This window comes from Pinus tabuliformis, chromosome 2_1 (assembly GCF_031772625.1).
Source record: "Pinus tabuliformis cultivar Carrire ecotype Pingquan chromosome 2_1, CPIR1, whole genome shotgun sequence".
NCBI classification, from domain to species: domain Eukaryota; kingdom Viridiplantae; phylum Streptophyta; class Pinopsida; order Pinales; family Pinaceae; genus Pinus; species Pinus tabuliformis.
Window position 1 is genome coordinate 364,185,144 of NC_142299.1, and position 25,513 is coordinate 364,210,656.

Below are 25,513 nucleotides of genomic sequence, written 5' to 3' on the forward strand. Positions count from 1 at the left end.
ACTGTTACTGTTTGACATCCTGCCCAGGCTTTGGATAATATGGATTCTAAAGTACTGGTGCTGCATTTTGTTTCTTGCATGAATACAATGTATGGTTGTTCTTGCTGAATCATGTTCTTCAACATTTTGTACTTCCTGGGACCATTAAGTCCTCTTACATTCCATGAGATGAGCTTCATGGTTGACTAGTAGGTAAGGATCGGTAATATTTGGTCAACTTGGAGCATCTTCCCGACTCCACTAGCATTTCCCCAATTAATATGGTACGTTGTAGATCTGTCTTTCTGCCTCTTTTCTTCCCATCTTTAATGATATGTTTCCCATCCCATTTGCCTCCTTGCTGTATGCCCAAAGTATTATGTTGATGCACTCTTGTGAGCACTACTTCCAAATTTTCCAGTTGTCTTTCCGGTATTGTGTCGAACTCTTTCCTTTTGCATGCTTGCTCTAGACTGAAAATGTCTATTTCCCCGAGATCAAAGCTTTCTGGTTCTTCTTCCATTAAGCTTTGCTGACTGCCTCCTTCCTGGTAGATTGGTGGCTGAGAGGGTTCTGCCAGAGTATCATCGATGTCCATACTTTTATCAGACCATAGGGCTTTGTACTGAACAAGGTTGGTGTTGGGTTGCGAATCTGAGGTAGGATTTTTCAGAGGAGATAGCATTCGAAGGATGACTGGTGTTAGCGTGGATGAGAGTGGGGGACAGATGGGTGGATGGAATAGAGCTTGGCTTTGCTTGCGTAGGCGTGTCTGATTCGGGTTGTTATAGATTTGTCAAAATATCAAAGATGTTGTTGGAGGATGGCAAAGCAGAAGATGGAGCAGAGATTTTAGGTGCAGAGGGAGGTTTTTTGTTATGCCTTTTCCTGCTGGCAACCTTGGTAAATCCTTATGGATCAGACTTGTTTCCAGTTTCTGTGGTCTTAGGTGTCATGTTTAAGGGACAATCACGAAAGAGGTGACCATGGGCATGGCATCTCCTGCAACGGAAGGGTACATGTTCATAGTCAAGGGGTTGAATCCATTCAAATTCGTCGTGAAGAAGACTTACCGTGTCCGGTAGCGCGTGGCCCAGCTTCATGTAAATGCAGATCCATGCGTAGGATGTGTATCTTCGAAGCTTGGTTTCCTCCGCTGCCTTTATGAACTCACCTAAACCATTGCCAATGGCTGTTAGTGAGTCCTCATCCCAGTATTCCAGTGGAAGCGAGTACATGTGGATCCATACTGGCGCCCAGCTGAAATCTTCCTTATCGGGGTTGAATCTTTCGACCCAGTCTCGTAGATAAAGACCTGCTGCGTTGAAGAAGTAAGGTCCTCCATCCAGGACCCGGTTCCGGTCTTCAAGGCAGTTGAATGTGGCTGTGAAGAAGCCCTTAGGGCCCAACTGTAGAGTTACATGGCCTTTGGGCTTCCATTTCGAGGTGATCCAGCCTTGCAGGGCCTTTTTAGTCGGCCAAAAACCTATGAATTTGCCAATCAGGGCGTGATCTTTCATATATTGTATTTGCGCATTGATCCCGTGACTAGTCAGCTTGATCTTGGGCCTTTCCGTGGCAATGGGCTTGCATGTGGGCGATGAAGCTTTCTTTGGTGTGCCAAATGTTGCTTGTTTGTTCGTCTTCTCATATTCCAGATCTTCTTGTTCCTTCTTCTCTGTCTGCTGTGCAAACCGTGCCTCGGGCTTCTCTGTAGTCTCAGTTTTGCTCTCAGTTGGGTTTTCATTATTGAAATTTTTGGGGGAAGGCACAGATGCCTCCCCTGGTGGACTGTTCATTGTCCTCTGCATTCAGGGTCACAGAGTTAGTCATGACTGAATTTTGTTTCGGCTTGTAAAACTATGTGCTCAGACTGTGCGTCGTGGTAGGTTTTGTCAGGAACCCTAGTTCCTTAGTGCGTCATCCCATGAGATGCAAAAAAAATTAGGGACTGTGCATTGTTGAAAAACTCATGCTCCTTGAGTCAAGGCCCCATTTTGTGTCCACTAAACCAGTATGTTGTTTGTGGATCCACATTCCATTGTTTTCTGCATGATTTTTTCATAGGTTCAGGGGTTTTTCATTGTCTCTTTGGTTTTCCTTTGTTGTGAGTGGCCTCTTTTCCTCCAAGGATCTTGTCCCTTTTGAAGGTTGACTTCTTTACTACAAGGGGCCTCTTTGCCCATGCACAACTCTTCCCTTTCAAAGGTTGGCTTCACAATGGGTGTTCCATCCCTAATGTGGATGTTGTCTCCGAATCTACTTCTAGTAAAAGAAAATGACTCTAAAAATTGCAGATGTGCCAAAAAGGTAGATGTCATTCACAAATTGAATGTAGGATCCACTATGACAACTTGGAGCATTAATATTTTTATGGAGAAAGGATTGATAGGTAATTTTAATGGGGTCTAGCCTAGTCCAAACTTTGTCTCTAAATGTACTAAGAATTGGGGGATCTAGATCTTGCTGCCACGTTTTATTGTGGCGATGTTTTTTATTATTTTATTTTTGAAACCATGAAGTTAGGGACCATATATTCAAATTTGGCACTTACTTCATAGGTTCCAAGGGAATGTTTCTAACCCACTAGATCCTTGACTTTCATATGGACATGGGAATTTTCTTTTGCCCTTGTTTGGGTTAGACTTCCACACCTCCCCATTTTATTATGAGGTGATGATATTTTTAAAGCAATCAGAAATAAGTCAAGTCGATATATAACCCATGTAGAGCCTAAAGGTAGTATTTTCACTTGTGCTAGAATTTGTGTTGAAATAGTTTTGATAAGGGTTTATCTAAGGTAATTCACGTCAATTTGGAGGGTTGAAGTCACCTTCAATATCTTGATTATGAGTAGGTTCCTTTCAAATGTAACACTTTCCATGAGTGTAGGCACTTTGAAAAGAAAAATATAGTCATCAAAGGTCCTCCAACATCTTCTAAGCCAACACCAACTCCTCAAAACAATTAAAGAACAAGGTTTCAAACAAGTCTCTAGAAAGAAAAAAGAATTAGGCCCCAGGGGGCCTTAGCCTACTAACAAGCATCAACCTTCCTCCAAGCCTGAATCTCATTATAATCATCTATCCACTAATAGATTTAGAGCTTTGCATTCACAAGAGGATATAGAATAGGTTCAAGATCTCAAAATAATTAAAGAACAAGGTTTCAAACAAGTTTCTAGAAAGAAAAAATAATTAGGCCCCAAGGGGGCCTTAGCCTACTAACAAGCATCAACCTTCCTCCAAGCCCGAATCTCATTATAATCATCTCTCCACTAATAGATTTAGAGCTTTGCATTCATAAGAGGATATAGAATAGGTTCAAGATCTCAAAACAATTAAAGAACAAGGTTTCAAACAAGTTTCTAGAAAGAAAAAAGAATTAGGCCCCAAGGGGACTTAGCATACTAACAAGCATCAACCTTCCTCCAAGCCCGAATCTCACTATAATCATCTCTCCACTAATACATTTAGAGCTTTGCATTCACAAGAGGATATAGAATAGGTTCAAGATCTCAATTGTAGTAGGTGGTCCTCAAATCTTATGCATTTTGAGAACATTGACCCTCCAAAAGTGGATGTAAATTCTATAAAGGTTGTTTTAAAATCTTCATGAGTTAAGGCCCAAGTTTTAGAAAAAGAAAAAGAAGATTCATCCCAAAAAAAATGAGAAAGAGGAAAAAGGTGACTTTGCCTTCTCCTCTCCTTCCTTTGCATACATGTTATTGGGAAATTTGCACTCCTCCCCTCCACTTAAAAGTAGAAAAGTCCACACACAAAAAACTCTAGTTCCCAACAAACTTTAGAATCCTCTGATTTTCCCAATAGGAAGATTTTGATAAAACTTTAATCACACTCTTTTTTGTATTAATTTATGCAACCAATTTGTAAGAATCTACTCCTATATTCAAGAAGCATTAATATTAAGCTTTGGTAGGTTTTGAGTTGGATCTTGTTATTTTTCTCATCTTGATGATGGGGGATTGTTTTTTGTCCATATATTAGCCTCTAGAAATTTTGTAATATTGATGTAAATGATATGGCTCCAAATTGAAAAATTAAATATAATATAAATTTCCTGTTCTAGTAAAAAAATGTAGATTTTGAATATAACAGAAATTTCCTTATTTCGATTAAAAAAAAATCGCAGGGGGTTCATTTACATATACAATCAACAAATTTATGAAAAAAACACATGTAAATATAAATTAAGATTAATAAATTATTAATAAAAATGTTAATGAATATTCTAAAAAATAATTGTTAATTTTAACACTTTAGAAAAACACATATTAACAAATTACTCTGTATTTCTACTATTTTCAAACTAATTTAATAACTTCTCACAAACTATGGCAAGCATCTTGAACATACAAAATCAATTATAAAAATCTCATTCAAGATAGCAACAAATGCAAAAAAGAAATTATGAAATCGAGACATCTAAACCAAATTCTTTAATGTTTCAGCATAAATGCCTTCAAGTCAAAATCTGAAACACACTTACACATTACAGTGCATTTCTACTATAGTTAGCCGAATCTAACAACATTCCATGAAAGCATAACAAAAGGCTCGACCCTACTAAATTGGCTATGACAACTTCATTGAAAATGAAAATAAATACAACCTTATTGGAGAATTTATAAAATCCAAATATCTAAGGACAATCTTTTTATTTTTTAATCTAATCAACACAAATGTCATCAAGTAATTAAAATCATTTAAGTCCAATCCAAGAGAAGTAATGAGATTCAAAATGAAAACTTTAAATGAAAAACAAAAGCTACAACATAACTCCAAGGAAAATTTTCAAAGTACAATCTACTTGCAACACAAATTCTTTTGCTGAATATATGGAAATTGTTAACAATGAGATTTTTTTAGGATTTTGATGTTTGAGTGGAAGAGGAGAAGAATTTAATACTAGCCAGTTTGGATTACAAACCAAGGCAAACAATAAAGAAGAACCAAGATGTTTTAGACTATTCTAGTGGGTGGTTCTAAGGCTATGACCTTCTAGTATCTAGTTAAACACGTGACTAACTCAAACAATTACACATGGTAACAAAACTTGAGAGAGACAAAGAAATGAAATATAGAAACCCATAATGTGGGATCAAACTACAAGGCCAACAAATGTTGTATCAAATTACGAGGGTGATACCTTGGTGCATTTACTTACAACACAAACCAAGTCTGTACAACAATTATTATCGATTAAACCAGTTAGCTACTAGCATTGCTACCACCATTACTGATGATCAACTAGTAATAAATAAAACCGTGTATATTGAGTAATAGTGTGCATTGGAGGCATGCAGATTGTCTTCCAAAGCACTCTACATATGATGTGGCACATGAGGTCCTTTGTGACCTTTAGATTTGATGCTCCTAAGGAGTTTGAATACTTGGTCATTGACTTGTTGTCCTACTTAGAGCTAACTCTTACTCCTCCCATTGAAGATCTCTCTAAGGAGGCTAGTAGCTCTCGAGGGTGAAGGCCTTTCTTATTCATATGTTGAATGACATCACAATAAAGAGTATGGATGATAATGACAACATTGGAGATTGAGCTAGTTGGTTATACGATATGTTATATATAGTTCTTTGTCTACCACCTAGTAGGATACTTTGTTATGATAAGCAATTTCACTTTGATCTACAAGTATATGACATTACAATATGTAGTTCACTCTCTATTATTGGTTTATAAACTTTGTGGTTATGTATTGAATTACAACTATAATTTTGGTTCAATTATAATATCTGTTGTCACAAAAGTTGATGAACTTCAACCTTTAGGGTTAGTTGAAGCGATCATGAGCTAAACATGAGATCTCTCCCCCAAAGTTAGGGAGGTCATGGGTTTGATTCTCTTTATCCTCTCAAGGCTAGGCTCTATAGTTAGAATCAACAATTTACATATTTACCATTCATAAATCATGGGGAAATACTAAAAAAAAACTCCATGATATATTTTCCTCTTAAAAAATTGATAATATATAATCATTTTCATGTTTTATTCATTCAAACATTTTATGTACACTTGTATTTTTACCTAGGAAGATCTTATTGCCTACAAAATGGTTAACTTATGCACATAAACATTTTATACCAAAAAATAAGTTGTAACATCATATTCCATTATCATTATTTTTATTTTTAAAGGCATTAAACTTATAAATATCAATTTAAATGTGTTTACTTATAAATTCCTATTTAAAATTATTAAAGTTCTATGTGCCACAATTACAAAAGTCCAAGATTCCAAAAATTTTAAGCACCATAGTGGAAAGTGCAAATAAAATAAAACTCATGAGGTGTAGATCATATTGTTTCTGTGGAGTTTAGTCCCCATGAGGTCACTAGTTCAAATTTCACAGGAAGAGATGAAGGTGGTAGCCACCTATAGGGGATAAAAACTATCTCACGAGAAGTTCAAGCTCGATTGAGCCTCACACAATTCTAGTGATGGCATCTTGCATGTGGATAGATTGTTCCCTTATCCAATATTGGGACTAGCCTTGGCCTAGGCCCAATCTAAATGGAAAAGAAAAGAAAAAAAAACAAAGAAATACAGAAAGAAAGAAAAGAAGTGCAAACGAGATCAAGTCTACCAAATCAACATAAAAACGTAATATATAGCTTTTATAACTAAGTCAAAGGATACGATAATTTTTAAAATTTTACATTAGATTTGAACATTTTTGTTTTCTTCCTTTATATATTTTATATACATGAGTTATAGTTTCCTCTTTACAAGTGGTGACGATATGACATGTTATAATCGTATAATGTGAAATGATAGTCTCTCTCTCTCTCTCTCTCACTCACACACACACACACTATATATATATATATATATATATATATATATATATAATGATTTATTGAACAAAAGTTCATGGGTGTAAAATAACCAATGATGGAGTATATTTTTAAAGGAGGTTGCCAATTCAAAACCACATTGGTCCAACTAATAAAAATAAATAAAGATTTATTAAACAAGAATTTAGGAATAAACTTCATGTTGTTCTCTAGAATAATATTATAGAAAGAAATCATCATAGTTAAGTTGATACACTCTTGCATTACTTGCAATCCATGTTACTTGTAGGTGTAGGCACACACATACACACGCTCACACACGCACACACACAAGAACACAATCCAATACATACAATTTTTTTTATGGAGAGGATCATAAGCACAAGCCATTCTTAGGAACCACCATGCATCGTGGGAGCATTTTATAAAGATTTGATGCTAGGTCTTCATCACACCAACTGTTTCAAGTTTATACTAGATCATGGTTCAAGATATACATGTATCTATGTTGATAAGAGCATGCATATAATATGCCAAAGTGGAGCAAGGGTCAAAGAAACTCTGAGTATATGTTTAATCAATAGTACATATAGACTTTGGGTGCTAAGATCAAGAGTTTAAAGGGAAAAAATCCAAAGTGTACACCAAGGTCCCTAATTGCTTCATGGAAATTGGTGTACATTGTGTGTATTTATGATATTTTAGTTTATGATCCATAACCAATTTTGTGTTTGACAAACAAGGGTGAACATCAAATTTCAGTATTTGGTAGAGAATCATGCTTGTCATTATTGCATTAGCCTCCACATCTCTCGATTGATCTTTGGGGCATTGACCTCCCATCCATTATTCTCATGCTACGACAACTTCTTCAATTATGAGATTACTAGGGACAATGTTGATCTAATCCTATCATTCAAAAGCTAGTTTGAAGGGCTACAAGGCCAACTATGATGACACTGTTAACATTTCCTCACAACTTCATCAATTCAATGTATCAACTAGTTACCATTTTACTATCATTGATGAGAACAAGCCAAGAAAGTTGAAGAAATGAGAGGATGCTATCAATTAATAAAATAACATGGTACACATTTTTTTCAAGAACATGTCCTGATGTATTTGTTTCAATAAGTTTTATGTGTTCCTTTTTATTTCTACATTACTTATTCCCTAAGTCCCATCATATAAGGTTATTTCGCCTAAATTTAACATTATGAAGAACCTTTAAAACCATTCAATTTGTTTATCTTCAAGCTAAAGCACAAACACATGCATATTTTTGATAGGACTTAGACCTTGGTGGGGTTATATTGGCTATTCACTTTCATTGACCTCAAAAGACGCCATCAATAGAAAAAATATTAATATAAAATAAATTATGAAAATATACATTTTTTTGACCAAAACCATATGTTTTATATATACATTTCAAATTATAAGTTCATTTCTAATGACTTTTTTGTTATTGAAAATATAATTGGCTATCCCAACTCTTTTTTAATAGTCACGAGAATCAATAGCTCATTAGAGTGACTTGAGTTAGACTTAGTAACTCAAGAGTATATCCAATAGCCCACAAGCAAGATATACTTCGTGGACGCTAAAATATTTTTCTTTCTTTCTTACCAATAACTTATGACTTTGTAAGGGTTAAAACATTTTGAAACACACATAAGTGTATCTCTATCCCAAATAACATGTACTATTATAACCTTACATCGATTTAAAGTCTCATTAAAAATTTAAACCCAAATAACAAAATTGCAAGACCTACCTTCCAACCATTTCATTTCACCACCTCAACTAAATAAATATCCAAAAAAAATATATTATATTTTCATGTTTTGTAAAGAAGGAATATCTATTTAACCAAAATGTAAAGCTTAACCAAAAATCCATAATTAACTTTCCACTTTCTTGCACTGGAGGAATCATGATAAAGCTAATATTGACACTTATATTACATTAAATCAAATTATAAAATTAAGCTACATTATCCATGTGATATAAAATTTCAAGTTCTATGCTTGTGAACTTATCTATTGAAAACATAGAGGAATCATGATAAAGCTAATATTGACACTTGTATTACACTAAATCAAACTATAAAATTAAGCTACATTATCCATGTGATATAAAATTTCAAGTTCTATGCTTGTGAACTTATCTATTGAAAACACAGATGGCTAGGAAACAGGGATCCACATTTTTGCCATTTTTATGTGGAGTTCCCATGGGAGCACACATGGCTTTAATTACTAGCAATATTCAACTTGCAAGGTGAAATTTAACTGCATGCTTCTGCTTTATTTCGTCACAGCTCTTTAGCTTTGCACCGTCTAAGAACTCTGTTGGAATGGAGGTTTCAGGGCCTCTTCGTCATACTCTATGCTGAGAAAACTCCTCTGCACGAGCGCAAGGCATTTTCCTCAGGAAAACTACAGGCTGCGATCCCCATCTGCCCCCTGCGCACTAAATTTGCAGTACCCGGGCCAATTTTTACCGAAAGTTAGAGGCAATTTCCGCGGAATCTGCACTCGGACAGTTCTGGCTATGGCGGAAAAGATTCCAGAGCATAGTGGAGCACAGAAAGAATACGCCAACAGACTTGCCAGAGAACACAGCCCCTATCTCCTTCAGCACGCCCATAATCCGGTTGGCATTCAAACATTTATCATCGTCTTTTTATTTTTCTCTGTTTTCACTTATTTCAGCAAATCAATGGATAACTAAGTCCATTTGATAATAATTATTTTAATGGATAGTATTTTAAATTATACAGGCCGCAGTTATATATGTAAACCGACATAGTATAAAATCAGAGTTTATACGAGGCTTTGCTACCTTGCCTTTTTTTGGGCTCTCAAGGCTTTCTACTTGCCCATGGAACAATTTACATGACATCGGGCGCGGCTAGAGTGCTAACTATGATTTTGAGCTGGTGAAGCTTGGGGACTAAACCCAAGCTTAATTCCGTGCTTTATTGGCACTCGCGTTTTCACAATTGCTTGGGAGGTTTGCAGTTCGGAGCAAATTTACATGACATAAGAAAACAAATTTGGGTGGCCAGGGCGCTAATTTTGATCTTGCCCTGGCGAACCTCAAGTCTCAACCTAAACGTAATTCCGCGCTTTTTAGGCCCAACTTCTTACGACGGCTCGGGAACATGGTATAAGAAAACAATTAGAAGAAAACAAATTAAAGACTGACAGAGTGCTTTGATTTTGCACTAGCGAAGCTTAGGGCTTAAACCTAAACTTAACTCCTTTTCCATGATTTTTGAGGTACCCTCGTTCTCACAATGTTTTGGAGGTCCGCACCAGTGAAACTTCCATCTTAGCGGCTCACTTGCTCACGACTTCGCTACTTTCTGGCCACAATACGTAGACTAAAGACCTCATTGGGAGTATTTTGATTAGATCAAACCTTTAGTCAGGATTTTGAGCACCTTCTGAAACATCGGAAGAAGGCTAAAACAAATCAAGAATATGCAGAAAGACTCATAGAAGCAAGGACTCGTCGTTATTTAAAGTGACGAATAACCATATATTTCTCACTCTGACGTATGGTACTCTTCGCGAGGTAGTCTGCCTATTCGTCGAAGTTTTAGGTCACATGAATACAACTTGCATACTTGAAATATTAAGTGAGGCAAGAAAGGATTGAGACTATTCCACTTGGCACAATGGAGTTGTATTTGAATTGGATGTTCATAATTGGTAGTATGTTGACTGAATTACCATTTTTTTTTGGACTCGCTTGATACTCATATAGTTGGTCAATTCACATGCCTTTAAGAACTGTGCAGGCCGGGTGTAGTTATCCAAGGCACCCAAGCCACATATGTAAGAAATACATTTATTTCTTTGCAGATCAGAAGTTAGCCTTTCAACCCCGATTGCTTCATGCTGATACATAAAGTTTGTCGTTATCTATTTTAAGGCATTTTATTTCTGCATTGCTCAAGTGGATCTAAGATACAAATTCATGCTCAGTCTCCTAAAGGGAAATGAAATGATACGTGTTTTCGTCGCCACGACACAAATTTTGCAGTTTCAAATCATGAATATATCAATGTTAATCGAACCTTCACTAGATCTTGGAAATTGTGCTTTCTTATATCTACTTGTTAAGATTCTGATAATTACTTTGACGAGTCTTCTCTTGGAAGGTAGTTGACGGGTTATTTTCCTACCATGATGCTGGACGAGCATATAATTCCACGGTGTCAGACTGGAGTGGTTTGATGGGGGCCAAGGGAATATGAGAAAGGTAGGAGATTAATGAGTTAAAGAGAATGTTGACAATTGCATTGATATCCTATTCATCAGGATGAGAAAAGGCCAGCATTAGCAAGGAAGAAGCCATGTCCCACAAAGCCACTTTTAGCAAGGAAGAAGTCATGGCCTTATTGCAAATTCCATAATTATGAAATTTCTAAATATAAATAGATTCATTGATTTAGGCGATTCCTTTGTTTGCTGTTGATGGTATGGTGCCAAAATAATTGGAGGATCCAAAACCTGTGAGTGACAAGCATGATTGGCAAAGAGCAAGTGGCAATCACAAGCTCAAATTAACCATGCTTGATTCAAGCAACAGCAAATCAAGAAAAACTTACATCAGTTCCTGTTGAAGTTGTTGTAACTAGTGTCGGTCGTTATAATGAAAGTTTATCATTGATATATTTATTATATATTTTTGTCAAAGCATGTTCTTCATGCTTATAGAGTCAAAAAGAATTTATTTTGAGTCAAAGAAAAATGTATTTGAGTCATGCCCCATTTGGACATTGACAATGCTCCACCAAGACTCCGGGATGGGGAGATGCGGGTGTGAGGAGACACACAAGGGGGACGTGTGGGAGTACCCTCAAAATTTGGGGGGACGGGGAAACATTGGGGTAAAAAATTCATATTCAATGATGAAAGCATAAATATATTGACCATACATAATTGAATTAAATAATGAAATACCCTGATCCATATTCATCATTCATCCATACACCATGAGTACATCATTCATCCATACACCACGAGATTCAGTAATGAATTTCAATAATGAAATACATTGATCCATATTCACCATTCGTTATTCTAGAATGCAAATTGATTTAAAATTTAAATTCATCATTCATCATTCTAGAATCTAATTAGTACTAAGCAAAATAGACTATAGTAGATTCCAATGTTATCGGAACTGAACCGAACAACCCTCTTAATTGAGAATCAATAAAAAAACTGAATAAAAAAACTGGTCAACCAAAAATACATAAAATATTCAAATTTTAAAGAAAATCATATATATTTATGTGCATCCATATGAATCCAAACCATTTATACACAAACAAGCATAAGTTTTCATTTATATAGCATGTAAGGGTGCACATAACCAAAATAGCACCAAGTGCAATCCATCTTTGAACCGAAAATACATCAATAAATAGGCTCTGGATGGCCTCTAGCATCCAAACAGAATCTTGCTACAACAAATACCTATATATCATCAAAATCTTTACCTACATTGGGATCTTCGTCATCAATATCACCCTCTAAGCATTAAAATAAGATAGAAAAAAAGTAGCGTTGCAAGTCAAGATTTTGTTTGAGTGATGGGTACATTTTTGATAGGGTCATGATAGTGGAGTTTGACAACCAATGCCACTAACATCATGGTACATAGACGGGTTGGTTCTCTTGATTAAATATTAGTTCCATACCCTCATACATGACAAAATCCAATAGAAACGTTGCATTCCCCTTGATCCTGAAACCCTGAAAAACTATTAAGTTTGCTGGATTTTGAGTGAGATCTAAAATTTTACTTTCTCCATATGAAATCCAATGAGGTCGCAACCACTCTCAAACATCTTGAGTCATTGCATGGTAATGTTAAAAATTTAAGTAAAAGGATGAAAATGAAAGATAAAAGAGAATGTCACTTTTACTTTCAGAATTTAACATTACCATGAATTGCATAGCAACAATAGAGCAATAGGCTTGAATATCAGGCTTCCCCACACAAAAGTTCTTAAAGCTCAAAAGGGGTGCTTCTGGGCATCATCCCCCTTTTGAGGGGGTGCGCCCAAAAGCACCCCTTTTGGGGAGATGCGTCCTCCACACTAGGAAACGTTTCCCCCTACACCGCCCCAAAAGGGGGACGTGGGAAACGTTTCCCCAGCTGTCCCCTCGTCTCGGGTGCGTGGGAAGCATGGGGTGCATGCACCACACCCTAAGGGACGCATCCCCTGGAACACTGGACATTGGTAAGAAAATGTAATTTGAATTGTAAGTCCACAGGTTGACCAAGTTGGCCCTCCTTGGACAAGTCGACCTGTGCCTCCAAGAGACACCTATTCGATCTCTTGGACAACTATTAAAAAATGCCTGATTTAAGCAACAACTTATCAATAAAATCTTACATTAGTTCCTGTTGAAGTTGTAACTAGTGTCAGTGTTCATAATGAAAATTTATCGTTGATATATTTATTATATTTACATTTATATTTACTATATTTTTGTCAAAGCATGTTCTTCATGCTTATAGAGTCAAAAAAGAGTCAAAAATAATTTATTTTGAGTCAAAGAAAAATGTAGTTGAGTCATGTCCCATTTGGACATTTGTAAGAAAATGTAACTTGAATTTTTATGTTGAATTGTAAGTCCATGGGTCGACCAAGTCGACCCTCTTTGGACAAGTTGTCCTAGGCCTCCAAGAGACACCTATTTGACCCCCCGAACAACTATATATAAGAGGGCAGTTCGACCTACTTGGGAGATCATTCATTCTCACACAAGAACAGATCTGAACCTAGCGAAGAGGAGCAGAAATTCGAGTCAAAGGAGAGAGAGAAGACAAAGTCAAAGACAAGGAGAATATTCCAAGTTGACTGAATTTTTGACCTAGTGACAACTCATGTGTGGACTGTGATTTCTGTGGAAGAGGCCAATTTTCCTGAGGTGTTTGCAGGTGAAAATTCAACCCTAGTTACAGGTTCAAAACTTTTGTGATTTGACCAGTGTTGACTTTGACTTTGGAGGTGACTTGGAGGAGGGTTTGGAATTGGTCTCTTGGGCAGATTGGTCGTGGTCTTGGCCTCAGATATCTCATTTTATTTGATTCTATAAGAGAAGGATTGTTCGGTTTTCCCTTGGCTAGAAACCTAGTATTGATGTCTCTTGTCTCTTTGTGATCTTTATATTTCCTTGGAAGATTGAACATTTGTATATTTGCTTGATGAAGAAGACTTAATGAGTAATAAGAAGAAGGCTAACATTCACAAGCAATTATCAAGAAAGAGAAATCAAGTGGTAGACTACTTTACACTTGGTTTCTCAATAGTTCCAAGGAAATGAGGGAGTCAATAAAAGTGATATTGGATGGCACAAGAAGTAGATTTCATTACATGGGTAGGGCAGTGGTAGACAATTGGTGGGTTTAAACAAGGACAATAGTAGAGCTAAATGCAATAAGGGGTGAGAAGTTAAAATGTTCCCATCAAGGAAGGATACATGCCGACTCCCAAAGTTTTAGTGGCTTGCTGAGACTGATCTACTAAAGGGACTGCAGATTCCGAAGGAATAGTTGGGTTAGCCTGACAATAAGATAACTAATTAATTATAACAATTTCCCTTCATGAGAGAAGCACTTGACTCGAAAAAATGTGGAAACCATAACTCGCATAGTGTAGATCCAATTACACCCTATTAAAAGAATGTAGTTGAGTTTGGTGTCGACGATTTCTACTTCAACATAATCATTGTTTCCTCAAAACTGGACATGAAAGGAAGACATAACCCACGAGTCTAATGAGAATGACTATCAAATGCTACCAGTGGCGTCTGTTGATGCTTGTACAACATTGGATAGACATTCTCCCATGGGGTCATGTTGATTTGATTAGTGGGGGAATGATACATTCACCCATTGGGCCATGTTGATTTTGCTAGGGGTAAATGGTCCAGGGGCAAACATCTCTTATGGGGTCATGCTAATTTGACTAGGGGAGAATGATACATTCACCCATGGGGCCATGTTGATTTGGCTAGGGGTGAATGGCCCACAATGCTCACAGAGCGAGTTTGAATTGTTTATTGATTGGGGTTTTGGGTAAACAATTCTAGTCTAATGTTGAGTTGTGATGAGACACCACCTTGATGGGACTCCATTCAATATTAGAGCTCTACATAAATAGACTAGCATGTGAGAGACAAATCATCAACATAGCAAGCTCATTGAATCTTTCCTAGTGGAGAACAAATTTGACCAAGGAGAAATATTTTGCTGGAGATCATCTTTATCATATTTATTATTTTGCTGGGGATCATTTTGGAGGCCGAGTTTGACCAGGACATGTTTGACCAAGTTGACTGAGTTGATCGAGTTGTATGACTGAGATTTAAAGGCTGCACATGTGGGTTTCACCGTAGACCTTGACCGCAGTTTCACGTGCAAATTTGACCACAAGATGAGTTGACTATTTAACTGTTGATTACAGGGCTGAGTCTGACTAGGTCAAAGAGTGACCGCAAAGTTGATTTTGACTAGTGTCGACATCCATCTATTTGAATAGTTTTTTTTGGTGGTTTGACTTGAAATATTGGCACTGATTTCTAGATAAATTTTCTAATTTGTAAACCTTATTGAAAGACAATTTCTCCTTAAGAAAAGATTGTTGGGGTTTCTTCCAAGGTTGGGTTTCCTAGGGTAAAAATTGTGTCTATTGTGCATGGTTTTTTCTATGATCTTTATTGTTTCTGGTGCATTTACTGTTAATATTTTCTAAGTATAATTATTCAATGATACCAGTGACATAAAAAATATTATTTGAAGATCATTAGGAAATAATTATTAGATAGAATTTCAACATGGTATCAGAGATTTTCTGAAATATCAGCAATTGAACAATGTTAGAAAGCAGCTTGATCAGACTTCATATCTCTTGATAAGATGGTGCCCAGTCTCAGAGTTGAAGACAGGTTGGATGGTGCTACTTATTTCAGATCTTGAAAAACTAGGATACTCCTGGTCTTGGAAGAAAATGATATTCAGAATTATGTGAAGGAAATTGTCTTGGAACTAGAGCGAGTTGTGAGGAGAAAGTCCAATATAAGAAGAATGAAGCAAAGGCTAAGAAGATCATGATAGATTCCATCAAGGACAACTTGATAGAGTTGAAGACTGCTAAATAGATGTATGATGCCTTGTGTGATTGTTTGAGAACAAGAACACCAGCAGGAAATTGGCCTTGAGGCATTAGCTCCGTAGTTTCATGATGTCCATTTTAGATTCAATTGCTACTTATCTCATGAGAGTCTCTTAGTTGAGAGATCAACTTAGAGCCATTGGAGATACCATTGATGATGCAAAGCTTGTTAGAGTGACTCTTAATGTTGATAATTACTTGTGACTGATATATATATTTTCTCTTAGCATTTACTTCATTTAGTTATGTCATCAAGCAATTACACGTTAACAATTTACCCATTCAAATAGAGATCATAGTGCACAAGAGATAAGAGACACCAGAAATTAGGCCAGAGGCTAGGGCAAAACCCATCAATCCTTTTCTTATAGTATCTTTGTCAGCAAGAGAAATCCAAGTCAAACTAACCAGTGATCCAAGTGGTAAGTTGGCCCTCCAAATTCTGTCATGTTTTGTCCACAAGATAGTCAACCAATTTGCTTATAAATGCATTGTCACAAGGAAAGGTGCCACAAGAACTTGCATCATCACAAAGAAAGGTGCCACAAGAACTCACATCATCACAAAGAAACATATCCTCAAAAAATTTGCATCATAGAGAAATATAGCCTCAAATTTCGCATAGACAAAGAGCCTTAGGTCCTTTGTGTATTACAGACATTAGGAGCCTCAGAACCTTATAAGATCAAGCATACAACATATGGCAGCATCAAGAAGTACAAAACAAGGTTTGTGGCGAGAGGGTTCTCCTAGAAAGAAGGAGAGGACTATGACGAGACCTTTGCTCTAGTCGCTAGGTACACTTCTATTAGGACTATTGTTTTTTTGCTTCAGTTATGGGTTGGAGGTTACATTAGATGGATGTAAAGACCATGTTCCTCATTGGTGTGATTGAGGAGAAAGTGTACATAGCGCAACCTTAGGGCTTTGTGATACATGGGAATGAGTCCCATGTTTGTAGATTGAAGAAGGGTTTGTATGGACTCAATCAGGCATCCAGGGCATGGTATTCTAGGGTTAATGGATACTTGATGAGTTTGTGCTTCACCAAGAGTGATGCGGATCCTAACCTTTACTTCATGGTTGTTGATGGTGATCCTTTTGATCTTGGTGCTGTATGCTGATGATTTGTTTCTTATTGGGTTAGAGAGACCCATTGTTGGTGTTAGAAAATCAGAAAGACAGAAAGATTGTCATATATTGATAATTACATGTGATGTTATTATGTTCTTATTAACTTCTTTGTGTTCTTCTTTTATCTTCTTCTCATCAAGCAATTATCAAAACAAAAACATGAAGATCATGGACACCAAATGTAGGCACTCAGGTAGGGCTAAAACCCATATAGGGGAAAACCCAGTCAAAGAACTCTTCCTTTGGTATATTCAAAATGAGATAGACCAAGACCTTAGACTAATAGACCTTCCTCCTCCACCAAGTCAACCTCCAAGTTGATTTAGTAATCTCTTCTTTTTCAGCAGCTTCATCCCAGCAACAATCCAAAAAATTGGACTTCCCAGCTACAGAATTTTGACCCCCAACAACGGAACTTCGATCGAGTAGCAGAACTGCAGTTTCGGCCCCTCCAGCAGCTTAGCAAATTCACATGTGAGAGAGAGAGAGAGAGAATTTTGACTTCTAGTGCTTGAGAGAGACCTTCTTCCTTGAAATTCACACTTTTTCTGGCCCAAAAGATACAAATCGAACTTGGTGAGTGAATGCTCCAAATGAGGTCGAGTTGCTGCCTTTATATAGGTGTTTCTGGCCCTCAGTTTAGGCTGATTTGTCCAGTTTGATGCTGACTTGGTGGAGGAGGCCTATAAGACCTAATTTACATTAAAATAATTTTCTTTCTTGACAAATAAATCCCAAGAAGGGTTCTTTACATTATGACATGGACAAGGACACGATATAAACCCTAGAAGCTTGTAATGGAGGTTTTGACCTATAAACAAATGATCCGAGCATGAAATCCATGCTTTAATAAGTCAATTTCTTTAATAATAACATTCCTTTTTCTTTCTTTTGAATACCGACACTAGTTACATTCTTCAACACTCCCTCTTAACTAGGGAGGTATTCATAATTACAAATATATAGAGGTACATGAAAGATTTTCGAAATGAACTACGAAGAGTTCTAGCACACTTAGTGTTGCAGACTAGATCCTTGACCAGGGTAATCTATCCGGGTGGGACTAAGATGGACTCAAGCTTTCAACCACTCTAGGTACTGTCAACCATCAACCCAAAGATCTAGGTGCCTATCCCAAAGATCTAGGTGCCTATCCAAGGTCGGAGCTCCATGACCAACGCCACCCTCCCTCTTCGGGATCTAGACATCAACACGTATGTTGGGAAAATGTCCTCCCAAGCATTTGCCATTAAATGCTTCATCTCTCCCTAATAAACTATGAACCAAATATATCCATTTGTCCAAGCATGCTTCCAAAGTGTTCAACCTTCTTGTGGAGAGATTTACCTGTACAAACATAAATCCCAATCATTAATAAACTTTCAAATATAAGTAAATATGAACCTTATGGGTCTTCAATCATTCTGATGCTGCTTTCGTCATCAAGTTATCCATATATAATTTGCCGGAAGCTTTCTTCTTCTTTTATTTATTCAACAACACCAAATATATCTTCAGATCTTCTCAAATCTTTTGTCTATAGTACTTTTGCTTACTTCAAGGTATCTACTGTCATAACATGTCCTCCCTCCGGAGATATACCCTTTCTTCTATCCAAGCTCCCTCTCAACTTGGAGAGATCAACAACTTCAAAACATTGGAAAAACTTCATTCTTTTCAAGGCTTCATCTTTCTTATGGCATCAAGGTCATCTTGATCATCATCATTCTTATAGCTTCCTTTCATCATACTCATTATTATAAACATCTTCAACATCTTGAAGATCATGTACCTACAAAAATTTAATAACAAGTACAACAAAGTACAAATATACGGAAGCATGAAGTTACCTAAATCATATTACTACAATGGAAGCATTCATACCTAAATCATATTACTACAATGGAAGCATTCAAACATTCAAGCTTTAGACACCAAATACCTAAGCCTAGTTAGGTTTAGAATCGATAAGGGACATACTAAATTTCAATTTCTAGCTAGGGTTTTGTCACAAACCCCTGGACTTTATTACCGAGACTCAAAGCCTTGGATATCGGCAATTTAATCAAATTACAATCCAACCATAGTACTATACATCTAGGGTTTCAATATTACTTTCAGAATTGTATGACAGACTCTACTAGGGTTTGTTGCAAACCCTAGATTTTACAAATCAAAACATGAGTATCAACAATTAAGTATACTCGTATATACTTATCTATGCACTAGCATCTCATATTCATACGTACTAGGTAGACACAAACATCAATACATTAAAATTAGATATATAGCAATTTCATTTAGACTAGGGTTTCGATCTTAAGACCTCATTTTAGCTATTACAAGGGTTCTTGCTTATAAGCCCTAATTTACCAAACCCTAAAGTTCTAGGGTTTCAATATAGATTGATAGAAAACCCTAAAGGACTAGAGTTTCCATCACAACAAAAATCTTAAACATCAAAAGAATAGGATTTCTAGACTTCATTAACAACCCTTAGTAGACTTGGGTTTCTTAATCAATACTGACATACCCTTAGGTTAGGGTTTTACAGTGAAACTTTTTAGGGTTCCACCAGAATGATAATATAATGAGGGTAGATTCAATCTTATGATTAATCACCCTAACAAGAATCTTTGTAATTCAAAACCCTAGACATAGTGATGTTAGTAATGTAAAGCAAGAATTTTAAAGAAGAATTATCGTACCTTTTATATGAAGAGAATTTTATAGAACTTATAGTTGAAGACATACCTTGAGTTATTCTTTAACAAACCTTGCAGGACATTAATGCTTGAAGGGCTTCCTTTGCACTAGAACTTCTTCCAGGCTTCAAGTCTATCCTTTGAAGTCTCTTTCATAGCCTTTGATCATTCACTAAGCTTTCGTAACTAGGGAAAATATAAAGAAAAGATTATTAGCTTACAATACAAACACATTTTTATATGAGAGAGAAACCAAACATAAAAAGAGGAGACAAGCAATAAGATACTTATCTTTTGGTAAAATGGTGAAGGCTCCCTTTCAATTGAGTCTTTGAGGGATATCTACAACTTATCAAAATTCAAAAGAAAGATGTTCTAACAAGACATGATGGACCTACAAATTCTAGAAATCAAATCATAAAGGAAAACAAATAAAAAAATAGAAGACTTAAGAGAGAAATATGAGAGAGAGGACTTAGTAGTATAAGTCCTTGACTTCCAATTCGGCAGTCTTATTCTTCTTGGGTTTAGCTTCATTGGTAACATTCGCATGTTCTCTTTCTTTCTTCTTGTTCTTTTGATCTTCAGGACAATGAATTTTGTAATGACCCATCTTGTGACAATTGTAACATTTGATTTTGGATTGGTCAACCTTCTTCTTTGGTCCTTTGAACTTCTTGAAGGTTTCTTTCTTCTTATGATGAGCAGAATAGGCATTAAAGATGTCTTCTTCTTCATCCTCATTGTTTACTAATGATACTCAAGCTTCTTTTTGATTGTATGCATTCCACATTTGCTCAAATGTTTGTGTATCCTTCCAACTGTTAAGTCCCGATGCAAAAGACACTCCAAGATTTTGGTGGTCCTAGAAGAACAATAATTACGAGCTCTCTTTCTGGGACAACTTCATCTATTGCCTGGAGTTCATCTCTGATTCTAGATATCCTTATAAAGTATGATGATACTATATCATCTTTTGTCATCTTAATAGTCCTTAATTCATTATTGAGGCTTGATGCTTGACCAATGTTCTTGATGGTGAATAATGTGGAGAGAGCCTCATACATTTCTTGAGCGGAATTTATGTTGGATATATATGGAATAAGGTTGTCCTTAACTCCATCTACTATTAGGTTCATAGCCAATATTCTGTTTCTCTGAACTTTGCTTTTCTGCTTCACTTGATTCATCTGTGGGCTTCTTGATTTTTCCTTGCACGAGATCCAAAACTTTGTTTTATTTTTAGGATGAGATCTATCCTCTTTTTCCAAGCCCTGCAGTTGGAGGCACCTTCTAGTTTATTTTCTCCCTTCATTGAGTTTGACATAGTTCTTGTAGATAGTAGACTTATCTCTTTTATATGATCCCCTTTTCTTGAATGACCTTTCCTTGATCTCCTTTTCTTCAATAGATCTTCAACCTGCTTTTTACTTCTCTTCTTCACCTTAGCTCTGATACCATGTTAGGAAAGCAAAAGGACAAATTTTCTTATATTGATAATTACTTGTGATGTTATTATGTTCTTATTAACTTCTTTGTGTTCTTCCTTTATCTTCTTTTCATCAAGCAATTATCAAAACAAAAACATGAAGATCATGGACACCAGATGTAGGCACTCAACTAGGGCTAAAACCCCTATATAGGGGAAAACCTAGTCAAAGAACTCTTCCTTTAGTAGATTCAAAATGAGATAGACCAAGACCTTAGACCAACAAACCTTCCTCCTCCACCAAGTCAGCCTTCCAATTTGATTTAGTAGTCTCTTCTTATTCAACAACTTCAGCTCAATAACAATCCAAAAAATTCGACTTCCCAGCTATAGAATTTCGACCCCTAGCAACAAAACTTCGATCCAGCGGCAGAACTGCAGTTTTGGCCCCTCCAGCAGCTCAACAAATTCACGTGTGTGAGAGAGAGAATTTGGACTTCTACTGCTTGAGAGAGACCACCTTCCTTTTTGCTACCTTCTTTGTCTTCCTTGAAATTCACACTTTTTCTGGCCCAAAGGATACAAATCGAACTTGGTGAGTGAGTGCTTCAAATGAGGTCGAGTTGCTGCCTTTATATGGGTGTTTCCGCCCCTAAGTTTAGGCTGATTTGGTGGGGGAGGCCTAGAAGACCTAATTTACATTAAAATAATTTTCTTTCTTGACAAATAAATCCCAAGAAGGGTTCTTTACATTATGACATGGACAAGGACACTTGATATAAACCCTGGAAGCTTGCAATGGAGGTTTTGACCTATAAACAAATGACCCAAGCATGAAACCCATGCTTTAATAAGTCAATTTCTTTAATAATAAAATTTCATTTTCTTTCATTTGATAAATAAATTACATCATGACTCAAATACAATTATGAAGACCGACACTAGTTACATTCTTCAATAGTTGGGTGCAAGAGGGAGTTGGCTTCGGAGTTCGAGATGAAGGATCTCTTAGTTTGTGTAGCTCATACATGTGTTCTAGTCTCGGATGGTGTTTATGAGACTAAGGAACACATTTCTGTTAATTTTCCGTTGTTTTATGTTATGATGTTAAAATTACTTCAGCACAATTCTTTTCTTTAATTAGCAATCTCTCAACACAATTTATTCTTCCAATTATCAAGAGCAATTGTAGATTGAATAATAAATGCAATCAACAATAGAAGACAATCAAGAGCAATAAGAGAACAAGGATTTGGTCAAAGACTAAGGAAAAACCCCACAAGGGGAAAGCCCTTTCAAATTCTTCTTCTTATTGACTTGTCATAAAATGTTCAACAAAGAGAGAGTACAATTTTCCAATTCACCAATCACAAGACTATGCAGCAAAACCAACCAAACAATATTCAAGGGATGAGCCCAATAGACATATCTGATTCAAATAAGAGTTTCCAAGCTTACGGTCAATGGTCAAAGTCTGTGGTCAACTATCTAAAGTATCTTCGGTCACAACCGCATAGAGTTAGTGACGATGCGAGCAGTTGTAGCTCTCCAGTTGCAGGGAGCACCCTGTCATGCGAGTGGCTACAACTGAGAATTTCCTGTTCCAACCCTGTGGCTACAGATCAAATTTCCTTCTTCACTCGTGTAAACTTGGACCTTGTAATTTCGAACCTGTACAAACCAATTTTGCGAACAAACCTCTGACTTGTGCAAGCCAAAACCAAAGAAGAGCGAGAAGAAGATGATAGTTGATGATGTCCAAATGAGTTTCAATTGACTTGTATTTATATGCTACCAAGGGTGTCCAATTTCTCTTTAAATCCGACTTGTACTTTTGTGCACATGTGGTTTTCCTCCTTAAAAATACATTTTTTCCTTCACCAAATTAAATTATTCCAAGGGCTAGAAGGGGTCTTTTTGATGAGGAAGATTGTCAAAGGAAGGAATTTGTCCCTGAGCTGCCAAATAACACTCCCTCTCAACTAGGGAGAAATAACCGATAGCAACATATGTCCCATCTCAAAATATCTCGTCGTCATCAAATGTCGTCACTGCTCATCTTTGCTCATCTGTTGAACGCTCTTGAATCTAACAGAAGAAGAATTTGACATCATAGGGAAGCTTAAGCTACCACCCTCTATCTAACGAATTGTCATAGGGGAGTTTCAACTCAACCCACATCATAGGGTAGCCTAGCTCAACCCTCTATCCAAGGATAATAGGCAAGATACAACTTACCATGAGGTAAGGATCGCAACTATCTTATTGTCTGCTGATCCTCCCACCAGGACCTGAAAGAGTCAAGTGTTAGAACACCTACATCCACTACATTGGGAGGAGATACACACTTACCCTATAAAGTAAGGATTAGGCACAACCCAAGGCACTTGGGGAGATACACACTTACCCTGCAAGGTAAGGATCAGACATGCCCAAGTCATCTTCTCAACCCATCGGCCAGATGGGGAGGAACAATCCCAACAAGGAAAACTTGTGGGTAAGACGCATACTGGGGTATACTCTGTAGGGGGAGATACACACTTACCTAAGGTAAGGATTAGACACGCCTTGAGATGACAATAGGGGAGATACACACTTATCGTGAGGTAAGGATCAAACACACTATTGTCCACGAGTTCCCTCAACCCCAGGAGCTCTTCGACTCAATTCCTCACATTGGGAGCTGAGATAAGGGGGAAGAGCATTGCTCAATGTTCTCGATTAGTCGGGACCCTTACCTGGGAGGGTCACATCCATCAATCCAAGATGCTCTCTGAAGACTAAGAACTTCCCTTTCAACAAAGCCTTGGTGAGTATGTTTGCAATCTGCTCATCAGTTGAAATATGACGGAGTCTCACAGCGCCTCTCTGCACCATGTCACTTATGTAATGACATTTGATCTCAATGTGCTTGGACTTGTCATGAAATAGGGGTTCTTTGCCCATTGGATCCCACTCTTGTTGTCGCAATATATCATTGTCGTATCTAGGACTTGCTCAAACAACTCTCCAAAGAGCTTCCTCAACCACACTACCTCACAGCTAGCCATGCTAACAACAATATACTTTGTCTTTGCCGTACATAGACTTTTGTTTCCTGCTCATCCAAGATATCATCCAAGATATCATAGTAGATCCCAAGCTAAAGCAACACCTGAATGTGCTCTTCCTGCCAATAACATTTCCAGCCCAATCAACATCAGTGTGTCCATGCAATCTCACATCTCTGGAAGTATATCTTAAACCAAGATTGATCGTCCCATGCAAATATCTCAGAATGTGTTTGGCAACAACCCAATGTGCATGAAGTGGCTCGGTCATGAATTGACTCAAGGTGTTCACTGCAAAACATATGTCCAGACAGGTGTTCACAAGAAACATCAATGCTCCAATCAATTGATGATACTTAGAAGGGTTAGCCAAGTCGGGTCTAGCAGCATCTCAACATAACTTCTTGAAGTTCATCTCCATCGGTGTGGCTAGGGACTTGCATTTAGTCATTCCAAATCTTTCTAATAACTTCACAACATACTTTCCTTGAGAAAGGAAAATCTCTCCAGGTCTCTGCCAAACCTCTAGTCCCAGAAAGTAATGCATCATACCAAGATCCTTCATTTTGAATTTAGATGCCAGCTCCCTCTTACACTCGAGCATCAGAGGCTCACTACTTGTCAAGAATAGATCATCAACATATAAAACCAAAATCAAAGGCATACCTTCGACCACTTTGAAGTAGAGGTTCTGATTGACACTACTTCTCATGAATCCAAGCTTCACTAGGTAACTGTTAATACGAGCATACCAGGCTCAGGGAGCTTGCTTCAAATAACCTGCAAACATAATTCTTTCTGTCCTTCACTTCAAATCCTCGAGGCTGCTAAACATATACTTCTTCCTGTAGTATGCCATGAAGAAATGTTGTCTTTACATCCATTTGGTGAAGTGTCCTTGGCTAGCAACAAGGGCAATAATCGATCTAGTAGTAGTTTATCGAGCAACGGGAGAAAAATATATTGTCATAGTCTTCTCCTTTTTTTTTTGTTTATCGGGGAGAAACCTCGTGCCATGACCCTTGCTTTATACTTCTCAATGCTTCCATCAACTCCATGTTTGATCTTATATAGCCATTTTGAAGTTACGACAGACTTTCCCTTAGGTCTCGGCACAACATCCCATACATCATTCTTCATAATCGATTCATATTCTTCGACCATGGCATCCTTCC

At 37.0% G+C, this 25,513-nt stretch overlaps 1 protein-coding gene across 4 annotated transcripts in view; it reads left to right on the plus strand.

Annotated features, from left to right (window-relative positions):
* The first annotated feature begins 8,943 nt into the window (after positions 1–8,943).
* Positions 8,944–25,513, plus strand: part of LOC149200374 (catalytics) — a 347,379-nt gene continuing 330,809 nt past the window's right edge. For all 4 annotated transcript variants that reach the window (XM_089402703.1, XM_089402702.1, XM_089402704.1 and 1 more), the window contains exons 1-2: positions 8,944–9,095; positions 9,185–9,470. In XM_089402703.1, the coding sequence (XP_089258829.1) occupies positions 8,998–9,095; positions 9,185–9,470 (384 nt within the window). In that variant the 5' untranslated portion in view covers positions 8,944–8,997. The remainder of the gene's footprint in view (positions 9,096–9,184; positions 9,471–25,513) is intronic.